Here is an 18,722-nt window from a genome sequence, read left to right on the forward strand (position 1 = left end):
ACCATACATTAAGTTGGGATATATAAATGAATAATAAAGCACTCTAAAACTAGCAATATTATTAAATTTTAAATCATAATATAATAGTATTATTAACAAACATTACTAATAAATATAGGAAGAGAACTGTCAATTACGTAATAGTAGAATACAAGAGTTGAAAGAAATGTACATAAAAACCACGAACATGAAAACACGCTTTCTCGTCCTCGCGTTTCGACTTGTCACGTCGCGCGTGCGACACAAGCACATCTTACCTACAATTATGTATATTGTTTCAAGCCTACTAATTGTAACTAAAATTAGATTAATTAATATTTTTTTTTACATTTCAGTGCATATATCTATTGTTCTGAATAGTTTTTTTGAAGATTGTGGATTTATTTTTAATTTTTTTGATTTTAGTGAATCTGAAGTACATTAACTAATCTAATCATTCGATCTACAGTCAACCAAAATTCAAAAGATAGTTGGGAGCATTTGTTCATGTTCGCATATTCAACTTTACATGCAAAAAAAGATGACCACAGTTCACTCACACAGAAAATAAAATCAAATAGTTCTGACCCAAGTATCTTTGGCAATATTTTAAATAGTAACCAAAATTCCAAATTCAACATTTTTCGAAAAGTAGAACAGAAAGTTAATGATGGTGACGTGAAAGGTGCTGCATCTATACTTTTTTCAAATGATATCCTGGCACCCGACTCAAATGAAACACTTTTGGCTTTACAAAGTAAACACCCATCACCAGATGCTAATTGTGTTATTCCGGAACCATCTTTTTCCGATAATCATCTACGGGCTAATGATGGTGATGTACTAAAAGCAATAATGTCCTTTAAGACTGGTTCTGCCGGCGGCCCCGATGGACTGACACCCCAGCATCTGAAAGATCTGGTATGTCCTTCCACAGGGGATGCGGGTAGAGCGTTGCTTGAGGACATTGTTCTCTTAGTAAATCTCATGCTTTCTGGAAAAGTTAATACCGAAATTACCGAAATTTTATATGGTGCGAATATATGTGCTCTTAAGAAAAAAGATGGTGGTATTCGTCCTATAGCCGTGGGCTGCACATTTCGACGCCTTGTTTCTAAAATTTGTTGTAAACATAATTCTCCTTTCCTATCAACTAAATTCATTGCAACTCAGTTGGGTTTCGGCTGCAAAAGTGGTTGCGAAGCTGCAGTCCACGCTGCGCGAACTTTTTTGGAGAGGAACTCTGGTGATGTCTTTTTAAAATTAGATGTGAAAAATGCTTTTAACTCTGTTGATAGGGGAGCTCTGCTGAGAGAAGTTAAAAATTCAATTCCTTCAATATATCATTATATTTGGCAATGTTATAGTAAACCATCCAAATTATTATTCAAAAATCATAATATTTGGTCTTCTGTTGGCTGTCAGCAAGGCGACCCTCTTGGTCCAGCAATATTTAGCCTTGCCATTCATTCCGCCATAACAAAACTAAAATCAAAATTTAATGTTTGGTACTTGGATGATGGTACTTTGGGTGGTGAAGTGGACTCTGTTTTAGATGATTTGAAAGTTGTAATAGAAAGTTTTAGCTCAATCGGCCTTGAGTTAAATTTTTCAAAATGCGAGCTTTTTATCGGCGAAAATTTCCAAAATTTCAGACCGGGTTGATATTACCAATAAATTTAATGTTCTGGCCCCCAATATTAAAGTTTTGGATAAGAATTCACTTGACCTTCTTGGAGCTCCATTATTTCCTGTTTCAATTCCAACGATCTTAAACGATCACATTAAAAAATTTAATAATGTTTCGGACAGATTATTAAAAATTAATTCTCATATGGCCTTAACTATTATTCGGTCTTGTTTATTTGTTCCAAAATTTACGTACCTCTTAAGGTCTAGCCCGTTATGGAAATTTCCAAATTTGCTTGATGTGATTGATATTTCACTTAAAAATATTTTAGAAACCGTTTTGAATTGCGCGTTTACAGATCGTGCATGGTCTCAAGCCTCTTTACCGATACGGTTTGGTGGTTTGGGTACTCGCAAAGTTTCGGGCGTTGCCTTACCAGCATTTCTATCTTCAGTTCATAGTGCGCAGCCTTTGGTTACTAGAATTGTAAATCATGTACCAGGTAACTCAGAGATTGTGTATTTGAACGAAGCTAACAATGCTTGGCTAAATATTGCAAACATTCAAAATTTTCCAGACGATTTAAAGTGTCAAAAAGCATGGGACGCACTTCTTTGTAAGTCAGCCTTTGATGATCTATTGATCTCATCTACTGACATAACAGAGCGTGCTCGTCTTTTGGCCGTGACACAAAATGAGTCGGGCTTTTGGTTACAAGCCTTGCCTTCTGCGCCGATTGGAACGCTACTTGACAATATGACATTGTCAATATGCGTATCACTCCGGCTAGGTATAAAACTGAATGAACCACATCAATGTTGATGTGGCGTTCAGGTAGATGCTCTTGGACGCCACGGGTTATCCTGCCTAAAATCGGCAGGCCGTATCAGTCGTCACGCCAGCATTAATGAGGTCATCCGCAGGGCATTTGCCGCTCTTAATATACCAGCTGTTTTAGAGCCAAATGGTATTACCCGCCGCGATGGCAAGCGTCCTGATGGAATGACGCTGGTGGCTTGGGCACGGGGAAGGGCGCTGGTGTGGGACGCTACTTGCGTCGACACTCTGGCTCCTTCTCATGTCCATGTTACGTCAGTTGGTGCTGGGGCTGCTGCTTCGACTGCCGAAGACAGCAAGCGTCGCAAATATGTTGGTCTCAGTGAGTCATACATCTTTGTGCCGTTTGGTGTCGAGACACTTGGCCCGTGGGGCCCAGAGGCGCGGAGAATGTTCAAAATACTATATTCGCGCCTCAATAAGGCTACTGGAAATCCAAGCGCTGGCAGCTATTTCGGTCAACGGATCAGCCTTGCTATCCAACGGGGTAATGCTGCCAGTATTCTTGGTACGCTTCCACGTAATGATAGTTTTAATTTTATGTAGTCGTAGTATTGTAAATATAGTTATAAGATTTGTTTTGATTAAATAAACATTTTCAATTAACTAATTATTTGTCTAATATTTATTTTAGGAAAATAAGGGACAAGACGAGCAGGAAGTTCAGTTGATGGTAATTGATACGCTATACCCCATTACAATTCAGTGCCACTCAGGATTCCTGAAAAACCCAAAAATTCTGTGCGCTACACTACACTATATACTACAATTGCGCTCGTCACCTTGAGACATAAGATGTTAAGTCTCACTTGCCCAGTAATTTCACTGGTAAATTTGTGTAGATATACTAAATTTTGAAATGCAGCAATGAACGTAAGCGCATTGCAATTTGATTACAGAAAGTTAGAAATTTTGCCACAGATCGCATCCTAACTGTAAGTCGTTAAGGTGTTCCATTGATCATCATATTCGACCACGACAATTACTTGACGATAACGGTGTTACGGTAGGTGACTCAAATATCCGGATAGCATAAAAAGATTCGGCTGATTATCGTTAATTTGCTCCTAAGAATTAAACAGTTCCGTTACTTTGTCATGGATCCCATAATCGGAACCTAACCAAACTCTCACTAACCTTTGAAGTATAAGATTTATCAAAATCGGTTGGCGCGATATTGAGTTATTCCTCCACACATTGACGCACACATACATATACATAGCAAATTAAAGACTTTTATGGTGTTCTCATGGATTCCATTGTCATAACTGGACAAAAATGGGACTACACGGGAAGCACCGGCTTTCAAATAAAAAAAGAATTATCAAAATCGGCAAAACAAACATACAGTCCAATGGAGAACCTCCTCCTTTTTTGAAGTCGATTAAAATATTTTGATTTCATGAAATGAATGGCTCTCAATACCCAGATATACCCGTGAGGTTTTCGTGATGCTTATGTGTGAAGTACATTATTTTAAATATACTTTAAATAATAATAAACTTTGGTTCTAATGTTATAGTCCCTCGTAATAACTACTATTAAAGTCGTGGGTTCGAGTTGCAAATCGTTCATAAAATTTTATTTTCAAATTTTATTTGTGTATTTAATATGTTCTATATTCCACAGATCACAATAATGAACAGGCAAAGGTCTTACAAGATGAATCCGAGTGTCGCCGCTACAGCCATGCTCGTGTTGCTTATAGTCATATGTCTCACGGAAGGTGCTTCAGGTAATATTTCAAAACGTTTAAGGAATTTTGTACTTTAATAGATCAAATTTCATTAACTGATCTTAAAATTAACATTTATATAATTGTAGGTAATAATATAATTAATACTCCTGACATACTGACTCTTTACGAGATTTTTAAAACTTTAAAACCGAATTTAGCTGAATTATGAAAAGTTACGCTTACTGAGAATGTATCCTATCCAAAGAGTGGTTTTCAACGACTCGCACTGTACTCCTGAGATAATCTATACTAATATTATGAAGCTGCAGTGTTTGTTTGTTTTTTTGTTTGTTTGTTTGAACGCGCTAATCTCTGGTACTACTGGTCTGATTTGAATGATTCTTTCAGTGTTGGGTAGTCCATTTATCGAGGAAGGCTATAGGCTATGTTTTTTTTTTGTTTCAAAATTAGGGATCCGTAATAAAATTGCTATTTTGTAACACAAGGTGTAAAATCGAAAACCTATTTTTGCGTGCGCTGCAAAAACTATTGACAATAGAACAAAATGATGTACAGGCTATAATATAGGCAATATTTTATTACTTATAAAACTATCGCGTGAATTATACTTTATATGGCAAAACAACGTTTGGCGGGTCAGCTAGTATTTGTATAAACGTCGAAAAAAAGCGGCAAACTTACAGCCACTTTGTTTTATTGTGCGTGCGTTGCTGAAAATAGAGGCTAACGGTTCGGCGTTCTCACAGTCTATCTAAACGTATAACTTATCTAAGGCTACATAATATTACGCTAGACGCAGACATATTATTTTACTGCTTATAACGTGCACTCAGACGACGTCGCGGATTGCAGCTAGTAATATATAAACCTACATTATGAAAAAAAACATAAAAATAAAAATTGGCAATTGTACAGACTACCGATAGAAGTGAATACTTATAGCTTTTAGAATTAAAATTTGAAATTTCATAATTTTTAATATCATTTAAATGATTAATTTTAATCTTTTTTTAAAACTTATGTTCAATTGTTAATTAATCAAACAAAAACCACTATTTCAACAATGCGATTTCATTAAATTCATTCAATTTCAATTTTAAGATATACATAGCACTAATGTTGCACAATACGTCAGCTGTATAGCTACAGATATACTGCTATAAGCATTCCTGTGACGCGAACTCACGAGATTTCACACACCCAACAAATGTCCAACGCGACTAAATAAGTTTTCACTTCAGAAAGTACAGTCATATGTTATCGTCCTGGAAACACCAATTATTCAATAGTTTGGTTGAAGGTCGAAGAAGGTTCGTTGAAAACCACTGTATCACTTGTATCCAACAAAAAGTAAGGCTTTCACTGTTTTGTGAAGCAGTATGTCCTAATATTATGGAGTCTTTTCTCATATTAAATGCCTTTAAAAACATGGCCTTTCTCAATGACCAGTTTCAAATTCACTGAGATGCATTGTTCTTTTACCGATGCTTGTTTGTACTTTTTGCACACGAAAACAATTACTCTTATATTAATTACAAAGTAAAACAGACTAGCAAAAATTATGAACAGCCGCTCTGTACAATTTCCCTTGCTATACCATAAAACAAATATTAACCAGAATAATTTTAGATAAACCAATAAAAAATAACACCATAAGTATTGACATTCTAATAAATATGTTTATCACGTATACAACAATCACAGATAAACTATGATAATATGATTTTGGTAAACTTCCAACACATGACAGCCGCCCGAACAATTGCTAACACTATTTACGATCTTTTTAACTTAATCGGGCATCAATTGTTTTTTTGGAATTGGAGTTTAGGTGCTGTCCATTGAATACAAATGACATTTATTTTAATTATTATTTTGACAAGTTATTGTTAATTTAAACAATTTGTTATATTTTTAAAGTAATAACCCTCACTTCTTAGATTAATACGCAAATAAAATTTGAAAACAAAATTTTATGAACGATGCGGGGCTAGACCTCACGACCTCTCGCGTTCCGTCCGAGTGCTTTCCCAACTGAGCTAACCGTTCGAGTTACGTATCGTCATAAAATGTGTGTCAGAAGTGAGGGTTATAACTTTAAAAACATAACAAATTGTTTAGATTAGCAAGAGCGACATCTCAAGTCAATTTATTATGCAAATATTGAGGTTGAGCAAGTTATCAACTGTAAAGTAGATCCTGTAGAATGTAGATGAAGCCACAACCTGAGAGTTGAACAAAGCATACAAGATTTTATCAACGATACGTCACTCGAACGGTTGACTCAGTTGGAAGAGAAGTTCTCGCCCGGAACGCGAGGGGTCGTGGGTTTGAGTCCCGCATCGTTCATAAGATTTTGTTTTCAAATTTTATGTATTCTTAATGAATTAGCACAATGGTTACAAGAATTGAATTACGACGAGACGGAACTTCTTCTAAAACATATAAAAAAATTACAACCAGTTACACAAAATACACACTGCTTCACCTACGTCATACATACATACATACACCCGTACACATACACACATTTTTATTTTAAATGTTTCTTTTTTAATAATAATTTATTAATTAGTAAATAAATTGGTTTTTTGTAAGAGAAGAGCGGAGCCTCCAACAACAATCAATATAATGTTAAAATGGAAACTCTAATGACAGTTGTGAATTGTTGATGTAAAATAAATAAATATATACATAATTATATTATATTTTATTGTTCTCTAAAATAAGTAGAGTGTTTAGATAATCTCAATCAGAAAATTTTATTCAACACTTATCATATATATTATCAACAATATCAACGTGATCCAAACCAAATACGGAGTGCTGGTACACAATAAAACTGGTATAAATATTTGTAAGTCTCCATATTTTATGTGGTCGTTAAAACGTTAATATGATCAGCCCTCGTCTAGTTTACGGCTCCACAAATATTGCACAACCACTCATTAATTTACGCTTGTAATCTGGCTTCAATACAACGTATATAATAATATAAAACTCATTCTTAGTACAATCTGCAACTCATTTCAACAATTAAATTGACTTCAACATGGTTATTCTACCTATTCTTGCCATAAATACTAAAACAATGAAAAAAAAATTCTATTGCTAATAACACTTTATACTTTTACAGTGTGTTAGTTTAATACATATATATACAACAATTTAAAATATAAAAAGCTTATTCGAAGTGGTCTCCATTGGCTGCAATACAGTCCTTTAAACGTTGAGGCCAGATATTAGAAACACGCACTCTTTCCATGCGAAAATTCTTCACAATTGTTTTAGGGATTCGTGGCGCTAAGAGCAAGCCATGCTCTCTAAAACTGACCATAAATCATAATCCAACGAATTAAGATCGGGACTAGACGACGCGACGGCCGTTTTATTAAGCTTTAAAAGTGACTTAGTAAGTTGAGTTAAATCTGAGCCTATTGTTATCCTAAGTTTTGACTAGTATTGAATTTAGAAGAATTGAAGAATGTAATCACATCTATAATAATTTTACCTCAAAAAACTGTTAGATATAGCCCTCCACTTGGTAATCCTGCTGTTAGTAGCAACTATAGGCAAAACTCATATATGATGCGAGCGTGTAGAACAGTGAATGATGTTAGTAGATAATTAGATATTGACATTTTTGCTACAAGCATTTCCAAGGCAAAGCAGTGTATAACCTCAAGTCTCGTGCCAGATTTCGGCGAGACAACACGTCCTGAGTATGCCTCGTGTCGAGGCGAAACACGTGTCGAATTGTTTAAAAAACAAATATTGGCGGAATTAACATTAAAGAAAACTTAAATCATTTGTATAACCCTCAACTTTTTTAATTAAGTATTGTTTTTTGTTATCTTTTTTAATGTATTTTTATTGTCATGAATTTGAGCCGAAAAATAGTGTTAACGTACATTACCATATTTTATACTACTTCTATTAGTGAAAACCTGTAATTGGCTGTCTGTTACTATTTAAGTATCTACAGAAATTGTATTAGCTATTGGTTTTCCTTAAAAAAAAAAAATTAAAGCCTCGTTTTATATCGTCGAATTGTTGAAAAGCGATAAGATATCAAACAAGCGAATACTATTTTTAGATACCATCTTTGTATTTATAAGGGCAGGATAACACAACTTTCTACATGCAAACTTTTTTGCCAAGCATTTTGGGCTAAAAGGACATTGGTTCTTTTGAACAGTGCAACCACAATGGATCTATTGTATACTTTGCCTTTGCTTCGTAAGTGGATAATATCCTTAGGAGAGGATAACTTATAAACTCTGCTGAACAGTTCGTGTCCTCGTGAGTACAGGCTCCTGCAAACAAACATATAACCTCACCATCTTCCAAAAGTTATAAGCCTCCATTTCCCTGGTTTCTTCTACTCTCATCAAACCATACATACGATTTAAATGTTTTCCCCTTTTCAAAATACATAATTCACAATATAGTATTAAAAACTTAATTCGACACAAACGATTATAATCATTGGACTAGATTGACCCAGAGAAAAAGTTCTGTTACCTTGACACTTTTTCAAACAAACCGTTTGACATTTCACTCTTTTTGCACAATATAGAGGTTAAGTGAAATCAAGACTCTCTTTTTTTAATATTCATGAACATATCTTCGATGGCAGATCAACCAATATATTTTTTTTTTTATAATTTTATCATGATATCAGTCGAAAGACTATGAACAGATGTGTTCTGATTATTGGCGTTCAGAGTAATTTCCTCACAAGAAATTTCTCTATATTTAATCATGACAGTTATGTATATGCCGTCTTTTCAGCCTGCACATTGCTTCAGGGAGAGTTAATTGCACAGAAAAGTTGGTTTGTGTGGGCCATCAGTTTGTTCTTGTATTTCATTTATGTGTTCCTCATTTCCTCTTTTACTGTGTTGATATTTAGGTTACTATGGATTTCAGAAATTCTTAGAAACGTAGATGCATTTGAGATTTGAGAGAATGCCTGTTTAATATCCAGAAATACAGATGAGCAGTATTCCTTATTTTCAAATGTATCTCGGATTACTTTGCGTACTCTGTGTACCTGCTCCACTGTGCTGTTCTTTTCTAAACCGAAACTGGTGTATAGGTAAAATGGATCTGTTCTGGAACTAGAGTAAAAGACTAAAATAGTTGCTATAGCTTCCTTTTTTACTATTAGATTTTGTATGTCACTAGAAATTTTAGTCTTGCGTATTAAATAGATATTCAAATAAATTTAATGGAGATAGTCTAAATATGTATTTTATTTAAGAATAGTGTCAAAGGCCTTCTCTATCATTTACTTTAGTTTTCTAGTATCTTCTAAGTTTAATATCTTCTCCTGCGTTCTTGTTTGAGTGCTTGTGGTTGAATATTATTAGAGTTCAGCAGTGGGAGGCTCCTTAGCACAGGATACCTAGATTATGAGTACCACAACGACGCCTATTTCTTCCGTAAAGCAGTAATGTGTAAACATTATTGTGTTTCGGTCTGAAGGGCACGGTAGCTAGTGAAATTACTGAGAAAATGAGACTTAACATCTTACGTCTCAAGGTTATTGAAGTGCAGCTCAGAATTTTTGGTTTTTTCAATAGTCTTGTATGTAATAAGGTAATAATCGTATCAATAACCATCAACTCAACGTCCTGCTCGTCTCGTCTCTTATTATCATAAAACAAAGACATAATTAGTCTCAGTAGTATGGACGTGCACTATTATAATGTCACTTCACTTTTGTCGCATTAAAATGATAAATTTTTTTAATAAACAACTTTAGTTTATTTTTATATATCTAAAATACAATCACCTCTGCATTACGAAAATGAAAAGCAACTAATACAATTTAGTAAAGTGCTTAGAAAGAGACAAAGTAAACTCAATATATCAATCCATTTATCCTTTTATTGATCACAAAGAAAACTTACATTACAAACATAGTTTACAGTAAGCACTATTCAAATTAATTAATATTTACTTTAAAATTTATAAATACTCACATTTATCGATACCTACCTTATAATTAATTCACTAAAACGTTCCAATTTATTTTAACAAATTGCATTGAATGTAATATACCGAGTCTTGTCATACATACTGAAACAAAGAAAAAAAATTCCATTGGAAATAACATTTATTACTTTTACAGTGTGTATAATACATAAACTTAAAATATAAAAACCTTATTTGAAGTGGTTTCCATTGGCTTCAATACAGTCCTTTAAACGTTGAGGCCAGATAACAATAGAAGCACGCACTCTTTCCACGGAAAAATTCTTCACTGCCAATCGTACGGATTGTTTTAAGGACTCCAAATTATCATGGCATCAAGAGCATGCCATAGTCTCTAAACCTGACCATAAATCATAATCCAGCGGACTAAGATCGGGACTAGACGACGGCAAGTCTTCAGCTCTGATGAAGTCCGAAACGTTCGTTTCCAAACAAGACTACGTAGAGCTTTATGACCCGGCGCCGAGTCTTGGTGGAAGGAAGGATGGTGTGTTTAAGGGGCTTCACTACCTTCTCAAGACTTGGTATCTTAATACACTTGTGCCGATGTTTTGATAAATTTTTCACAAAAGTATAGCTCACTCACTCCTTCATCGCTAATACCATCACTGATGTCGGATAGTGCCCACGTTGCACTCTGTCAACTAATTGGGAGCATTAAGCATAAATTTTGTCATTTTGTTTGTTAATATGTTGCTCAATTGTAAAAATTTTCTCATCCGTAAACAAAATTTTTTAGTGACCTCCCGTTACACTTCAGTAGTTATTTCTTTTTCTTTTTCTCTTTCTTAAATTCTTTTTTAAATTATCAGTTACGAAATGATCAGTACGGCTCTTATAGAATATGTCATCAAGTCCTATATCATCATTTAAAATACGCGACACGGTTCTTAGTGCTATCTACATCTCCCGAGATAAATTTTTTTGCTTTCGAACAGGATTTCTTCAAATTCTTTCCCTTACTGCTTTGACCACCTTTCTCGTACGAACACTACGCGGACGGGCAGATCTTTTAACGTCACAAACAGACGAGGTCTCATTGTACCTATTAATAGCCCGGTACACAAACATTTTACTAATACCAAGCGTTTGGAGAGTTTTAAAATTGCATTCAGTTCCATACCTAGTTTGTGTAATGCAATCACAACGATTAGGTTCTCTTTATCACCCTACTCCATTTTAATATCGCAAATATTGTACAATGTATTGGCACTAAAATGAGAAAACTCAATGAACAATCATACAAAAATCATACAGCTTCCAAATTCAAATGTAATATTTTATTTATTTTTGATTGTAACAGTATTTATGGCCAGTAACTAAGTATATTTTATATAATATATGAATATAATATATAAACTAGCTGACTCAGCATACGTTGTATTGCCATACAAATAATTAAAAAAAATGGTTAAAAAACTTTTGGGTAAAAAAATAGAAGTTCACCGATTCTCAGACCTACTCGATATGCACACAAAAATTGATACAAATCGGTTCAGCCGTTTCGGAGGAGTTTGGTAACAAACACCGGGACACGAGAATTTTATATGTTAGATATAGAAAATTAATAGGAGAATAATAAGTTAAATAGAATAACATATTTAACAAACAATGCTTTAATCTATTACGATTTAATATTGCTGTGTAGAAAATGTAACATTCAGTCAATAATGACTCAATTAGTACGTCAAATATTATAATGACATAACCTACGTCTCGCGAGACTCAAACTATTGTATAGTTCCACAAAATCACACGTTTGATCAACATTTGTAACGTGACGCGTGTTGGGGTAGGTCTTTTTCATATAGTGTAATCGCCTAACAGACAATACATAATTTTTAACCAACTTCGAAAAGAAGGAGGTTCTCCGATTAGGAGGTACACCGATTACGCTGAGATTTTTGATTCGATTTTCGTGATTCTTCTTTAGTTTGATGCGGAATATTTGCTACTTCGTCCCTTAAAAATTTTAAATAGTTTGGTTTTTTTTAATAGGTTTGTGCAGTTTAGTTTTAGGAGTTTTCTTTTAAATTTATTTTATATTATTATGACTAACCCGTTTGCCGATAAGTGGGTCTTAGGCTACCTATCATTCATAACTTCCAAACGTTCTTCACGATATTTTAGTGTCTCACAAGAACGTGAAATAGTGGATCTGTATTGTTTAAGGCACGCGGAACCTTTCGTAGCTATTAAAAAAAATACTATTTAATATTTGACACTAAAAAGCAACGAAATCTTAAAGTTTTCAACAATAATATATTATGTGTAGCCAATAAACAATGACCTTCAAGGTCTATTTGTATGGCCTAATATTGTATGGCCTAAAAAGTAAAAGAAAAAAGTTTTTTTGGTGCCATTAAAAGGTAAATCTAGGTTAGATATAGAAGTTTCCTGCATATATTAGGTAACACGTGCTATATACTATATTTCATACATAATATTTCCATGTTAAAATCATTAGACTGAACATTTTAATGTCAACTTAAGAAAAAAAAAAACTTTTAAATATAATTTGCCAAGGGAGGTATATTCTGTCATTTTCACATACCCGCGTTTTTTTTGCGCCCAGACAAAAAGTGAGGGCTACCCTCCGGGACAACAACGGGAGGGAGGTGGTAAATGCTCATGCATACCAACGCAGCCTATGCCTTGCTATGTGGGATTCACGTAAAATCTAAGTGCCTATCCACTAAACACCACCTGAGGTTGGCTTTCAGCAATTGCCCTCTAAGCACTGAAGGAGACCTTTTCTTGGGGAGAGAGAGAGAGGCACTCAAGCGGCACTCCCTATGGAGTATCCACTGGGATTGCCCGCGCTGGCTGTATGTGTGCCTACCTTTGCCATTCCTTGAAGTAAAAATAAAACCACTCACCAGATATAAGCATATTGTATAGAATACATTTACCGCCCATTTGAGTGGCACGAAAACTTGTGGTATTTGTTTGTTCAATTTTTGTTTCATTTAAAATTTCATTGTCGTGGAAACATTTTTATATGCGTTATTTATAATCATATTGTTCTTATAACTTATTATAAATTCTTTCGTTGAAGCGTTCTTAATTTTTCTAGATGGCATGGTGTTTTGATCAGGATAACCGTTCTTTGTTTCTCTCTTTCCACTATGATAAAAATATATATCACTGATTCAAAGATTTCAAGGCATATTTACAAGGAACAAGAGTTATTCAAATGTTACATATTTATTCAATCAATAGGACATCATATTGTAATCATCCTTCTCGGGTCTATTGTATAATAAAACCAAATGGCAATTCTTGTTCTAAGAGACGTATCTTTTTCTTCGACTGCCGAAGAGCAAACGCCAAAAATAATATGTCAGTCTCAGTGAGTCTTACATCTTTGGCCATTTGGTGTCGTAGCGCGTAGATGTCTATCTACGCGCTTCAATAGAGCTACTGGAACTCCAAGCGGTGCCAGCTATTTCGTACAATGGATCAGCAGAGCTTTCCAAATGCTGCCAGTATTCTTGAACCACTTTTTCGTAGTGATAATTGTAATATTATATAATCATATTAAGTTATAAATATAAAGTAATAAGCACTGATTTATTTTGAATAAATATTCATAATAAAAATGATCCGGAAGAAGGTATTTTAAACATAAATGTAAAAGAAAATAGTTCACATAGTAGCCTCTTAACATCAACGTTCAATTTTCAATAATAATATTATATTAAACAACAATTCACATGTAATCGGCTTTACAATAAGCCAATTTCACATTCTGCTCAATAACCGTTTCAAATGACATTAAGCTACTTGACGTAGCGATCAATTGTTTTGTACAACACTTTATAAAATGTTTTCCTTAGAATTTCTATTTTATTGAAAGTGACATTGAATAGGTTATAATTTTTGTGAGATTTTAAAATAGGTTCTTCATGAGATTAACTTTATGATCCCTTAGGTGTATTGTTTTAGTTTTTGCTTATAGCAAGCAAACATTTTTGAAGTCTATGTCCAAACCAAGAAATGGTTTACTTAAGATCAGCCATATAGATTTACTGAATCATAAATATAATATTAAGTTGCTAGCTAGATATGATTCTCTTCGGAGAGAGAGACACATAGAAAGGGGAAACTCTCCCTGCATTGGTTTAATTTAATTTTAAAGGTTATCTATAACTAGGTTTTATGAAAAAAATATTTGTTTTTTTGCTTGTGGCAGAATTATAGTATCAAAGATGAATACATTTTTTTCATTTTATTACTTATTATTCCAAATACTACATATACATTTAAAATGCTATAACATTATTTAAAGATGGAGATTAACTATATTTAAAAATTCTTTATAATGAATGAATATTTTATTCACAGAGCAAAGAATTAATAGTAGAGGTAACAAATCGCCAAACATAATACCAAAGGTGAATGGATGGCGCAGTCAACGTGGAGGTATGTGCTACTTCTGTGCTGTCTACACCTGGCTCTTGTTGTCTCTGGGAATGTTCTCTAACATCTTTCTTCAACTAAATCTTCTTTTTTCTGTTTATTGTTTCATCTCTCCCGTTAGTCTCAAGTTGTATTCAGTTAATTTGTTCCTTCTGTTTTAGCATGTTCTATATTTTGATGTTGTCTTCTCTTTTCAGATTTATTCATTAGGTTAACCTGTGTTTAGACCGTTTTACCACCGCTTTTCCTTCGCTGAATAGAGCCACGTGATATCAGCACAGTAAGACAGCATGTGTTTTTACATACGCGCAAAATGCACAGTTAGCAACACAGAAATCGTCACCTCTGTTGAGTTATTACACTGTGCTTGCAGTTTTTATAAGCTTGTTAGCGTAAACTTTCCAGAAATTATTTTAATTTTCATTCAGGCAATTTAGGATATGCATGTGTTTGCATTTAAGTAAGTATGCTTTCACGGAACCTAGCCTTGCAATGGTCTTATTCTGGGAAAAAATGTAGTATTTTGTATAAGCACTTTTAAACTGAAGTTACTAAGGCTAAAACAAATACGGTTAATAGTTACTGCATTCCGCATCATGTTTATTTATATTATATATAGAGAATAACTAGAGATTTAACTAGAGATCAACCTATGAAAAAATTAAAGATAACCTCTTCTAATATATTATTATTTACGATTATAAGAAGAGTTCCATTAAATACGCTTAAGAACTTTTGATAATTAATGTTTTAAATATGTTAAACCTCACAAACAATATTAACGTTAGTTGAATGTGAAATCAATGTGAAATTCAATCTTTATTTAACTCTTGCAACCAATGATATTTTTGAATTTAAAACTATAATATCAGTATTAGATATTATCAAAGCATGTTTTTTTTAAATGCAGGTTTTATTTAACTACAACCGAGTTCTATCATTTTCCAGTTCATTAAAATGACACTAAAATTATATTTTACGAGACAACACACAGTATGTTCAAATACAAACATTGCTGTAGTTAGTGGAGGCTTTTATCGTAATTTGTATTATGACTATAAATAACAGAATACAAATATTAATAGAATACTTATTCAATAAAACTTAAATATTTTATGTACTTAGCTTAAATAATTCCTAGAAATTTAAATATTTGAAAATTCCATTTTCCATTTCCAACTTACAATATCTACGTGGTTTTTCTTGTTATGAACTATGACGTCAAAGTACGTTACAAACTAGACAAAATGCAAGCTTTGAATAACCTGATGGTCATGGCATTGATCATAGCTGGCCCCATTCTCCTACCACACCAGAGGTTTCACAGGAGCCTTGTTTTTTTTAAATAATGTCATGTCGTCCTGGAATGATCGCGCAAGGTTGCTCATTCCATAGTTTGGTGGTACGTGGAATAAAGTTCCAAAAACCCGCACTGTCGAGGACCGCCACATCCAGATGGTGGGGATGATATCCTTACTTTACGGCAGGAATAGGTGAATCAGGTCGATTGATTAATCACAAATGTTTGGCAAAATGTTTGGGCACGGAACACTATGTGTATTTATTTAATAATATCCATCGTTCCCTTTAAGGTTGAGGTATTTATATTTTGCCTTACCAGCCAATCACGTTCTACTTGTATATTTATCTATAACAATATACAATCGAAAATACATAAATTAAGCTTAACTTTGATTTATTCAGAATACACAGTAGGTATCGAGTATTTGGGTGGGTATGATTTATGGACTAAAATATAGGCACAATATTATCTGTATTCCACACACATGCACTTAAATTTGTCACCCAGAGCTAAGATTACCTACTTCCAATGGACACAATAACAATATTTGAAAATACAAATTAAATTTGTAACCAAATCTGTAAAGAAGATCCTGTAGATGAAGCCACAACCTGAGAATTGAACAAATCATACCATTGATTTATCAACTGTATATTTATGAAAAATTAAAAAAAAATATAAAAAATGAGTATCTTCATAAGTTTTGGTCACTTTGTATAATTAATATTAGAAGTAAGAGATGTCACTCTAAAATAAAAAATTGTTAATATTCGATAGTCAAAGAATGAATGGCTTTAGAGAAAAATATAGAAATAAAGAAAGGATTGTATAATATGGCCTAGTTTGTAATAAATATTGAGGTTAAAAAGATATTCAATATTATAACAGTATACAGCTATCGGTTAAGTTAAGTGAAACATAAGTGACGTCATTTCTCGATAATAATCACCGCGCTTGAAGTGTTAGTTTTTAAAAGTTCACGTTATCATTGATTTCTGAGGCGTGACGTCATAACCACCTTTATTATTACTAGTACCACCATAATATTACTGAAATTAGGTTATTCAATAACTTTCAGTGAAACTTCTAATGCGACTTCCAACAAGGTTGCGTTAAATGTTTAACGCTACCTGTACCGTAGAGTGCTTAGTCAACCACAGCGAAGATATTTAATTTGTTTATTTATGTAATGGTTTACCAACAGATTTACATCATAAATACAAAAATAACAGTATAGAAATAATTTAAATTATCACTATCGTATTGTAGATCCAATTATAGGCAAACACAAGTTGGTCTTATTCATAGGAATACAAAAGTGTTAATATCCGTTTTGTATTGTAAAATAGATTTTGAAGTGAAAATTTCATTAGCATCGTTGTGATTTGAAAGTCGGTGAAACGAAAAAGCGAGACACGTTAATTTATGCGATTTAACGTGGGAAAGAATGAGAAAGGAAGCATTAAACAGTATTTTGGTACTAGGCGATCATAGTTGAAGAAAATATTGTCTTACGTATGACGCGAGTATACATTAATACATTGTAACGTCATTCGCACGACCTATTACTACATAAACACCAGGAGAACTATCACCGCTCCCGTAAAATATATGGTAGCGATAATAGTAATGTCTCTCATAGCGGTTGAAATCATGTGTCATCCTAGCAACATGTACCAGGACTTCATATGTAGTTAAGAGGTTCATGCACAATGCAGGTTTCACTTCTGACATGTGTAGTTTGTACGCACGCAATCTTTCTTTCGAAAATATTAGACATGTGCCGACTTAATAGAAAAGTAGTTCAAAAGATGTCATCATACCTATTGTCAAGGTTCTTTAGAAGTAAGGAGCTTGTTAGAACTTATACATAGTTTATACGTCTAGACAAACTGTGATAGCTGTGAAAACGTCGAAAAAAATAGCGGTGAACTGTTAGCCTCTTTTTTCAGCAACGTACGCATAAATATCACAGAGTGTAAGACGTAGTTTATCATGCACACTAAAGTAATAAACCTGGCCTGTTTTCATGTGTTGACTAACAGCAACAAGCTCTATCTAGACGTATAAATTATCTTAAGTTCGAACATTATCCTCGCTTCTAAGGCAAGTCTCAATAATTTTCATATAATTTTTTATTCAGGTACGATAATTTTTTCGAACAATTTTCCTGCCATATTCACAATAACACGGACGTTCAGAAAAGATTTTTTTTTTAATTTTATTATTCACAATCAGTAATATTTCCTCGAACTGAGCGCTCTGGCTTATATCTAGGTTAGGAAAATGTTTAGAAAATGAAAAACGGCTTAATGTAGAACGCCAATACTATTATTGTTTTTCGAAGTAATCTCCGTTGCACATCGTCGCATTCGATGGAACCACTGAGAAAAGTGGGCCCATTATTCTCTTCTATGGCATTATTTCGTACGCTTTCACCACATCTTCAGGTATCGTAAAGCGAATACCTCAAATTTTATCATTAGTTCTTAGGAATAAATAAAAGTCACAGGGTGCCAGGTCAAGACTGTATGGCAGATCACTCATAATCTCGACACCTGACATAGTCAAATATTCAACAGTCCGTTTTGTAGAGTGCGCTGAAGCATTGTCGTGGTGAAGGCGGATCCTGCTTCGAGTCGAAGCGATTGACACACCAGTCTGCAGTATCTGTCCTTCCATCTTCTAGCACAACTTTCGCGAAATCACCTTTCCGACCAAAGAATAAGGCAATCATCTTTTTTATTGACTTCTTCCTTTCTTTACCTTAGTTGGCCAATCCGCGAAAGGAAACACCCACTGAGCTGATTGTCTTTTGGTTTCTGGTTCGTAGCAATATATCCTGCTTT

At 33.8% G+C, this 18,722-nt stretch overlaps 1 protein-coding gene across 1 annotated transcript in view; it reads left to right on the forward strand.

Moving 5' to 3' along the window:
* Positions 1–18,722, forward strand: part of LOC126974307 (uncharacterized) — a 56,516-nt gene that overhangs the window by 14,464 nt on the left and 23,330 nt on the right. Inside the window, exons 2-3 of the mRNA XM_050821767.1 lie at positions 4,076–4,181; positions 14,496–14,573. Coding sequence (XP_050677724.1) covers positions 4,085–4,181; positions 14,496–14,573 — 175 coding nt within the window. The 5' untranslated portion in view covers positions 4,076–4,084. The remainder of the gene's footprint in view (positions 1–4,075; positions 4,182–14,495; positions 14,574–18,722) is intronic.

The sequence above is a fragment of the Leptidea sinapis genome, chromosome 32 (genome assembly GCF_905404315.1).
Source record: "Leptidea sinapis chromosome 32, ilLepSina1.1, whole genome shotgun sequence".
Lineage (NCBI taxonomy): Eukaryota > Metazoa > Arthropoda > Insecta > Lepidoptera > Pieridae > Leptidea > Leptidea sinapis.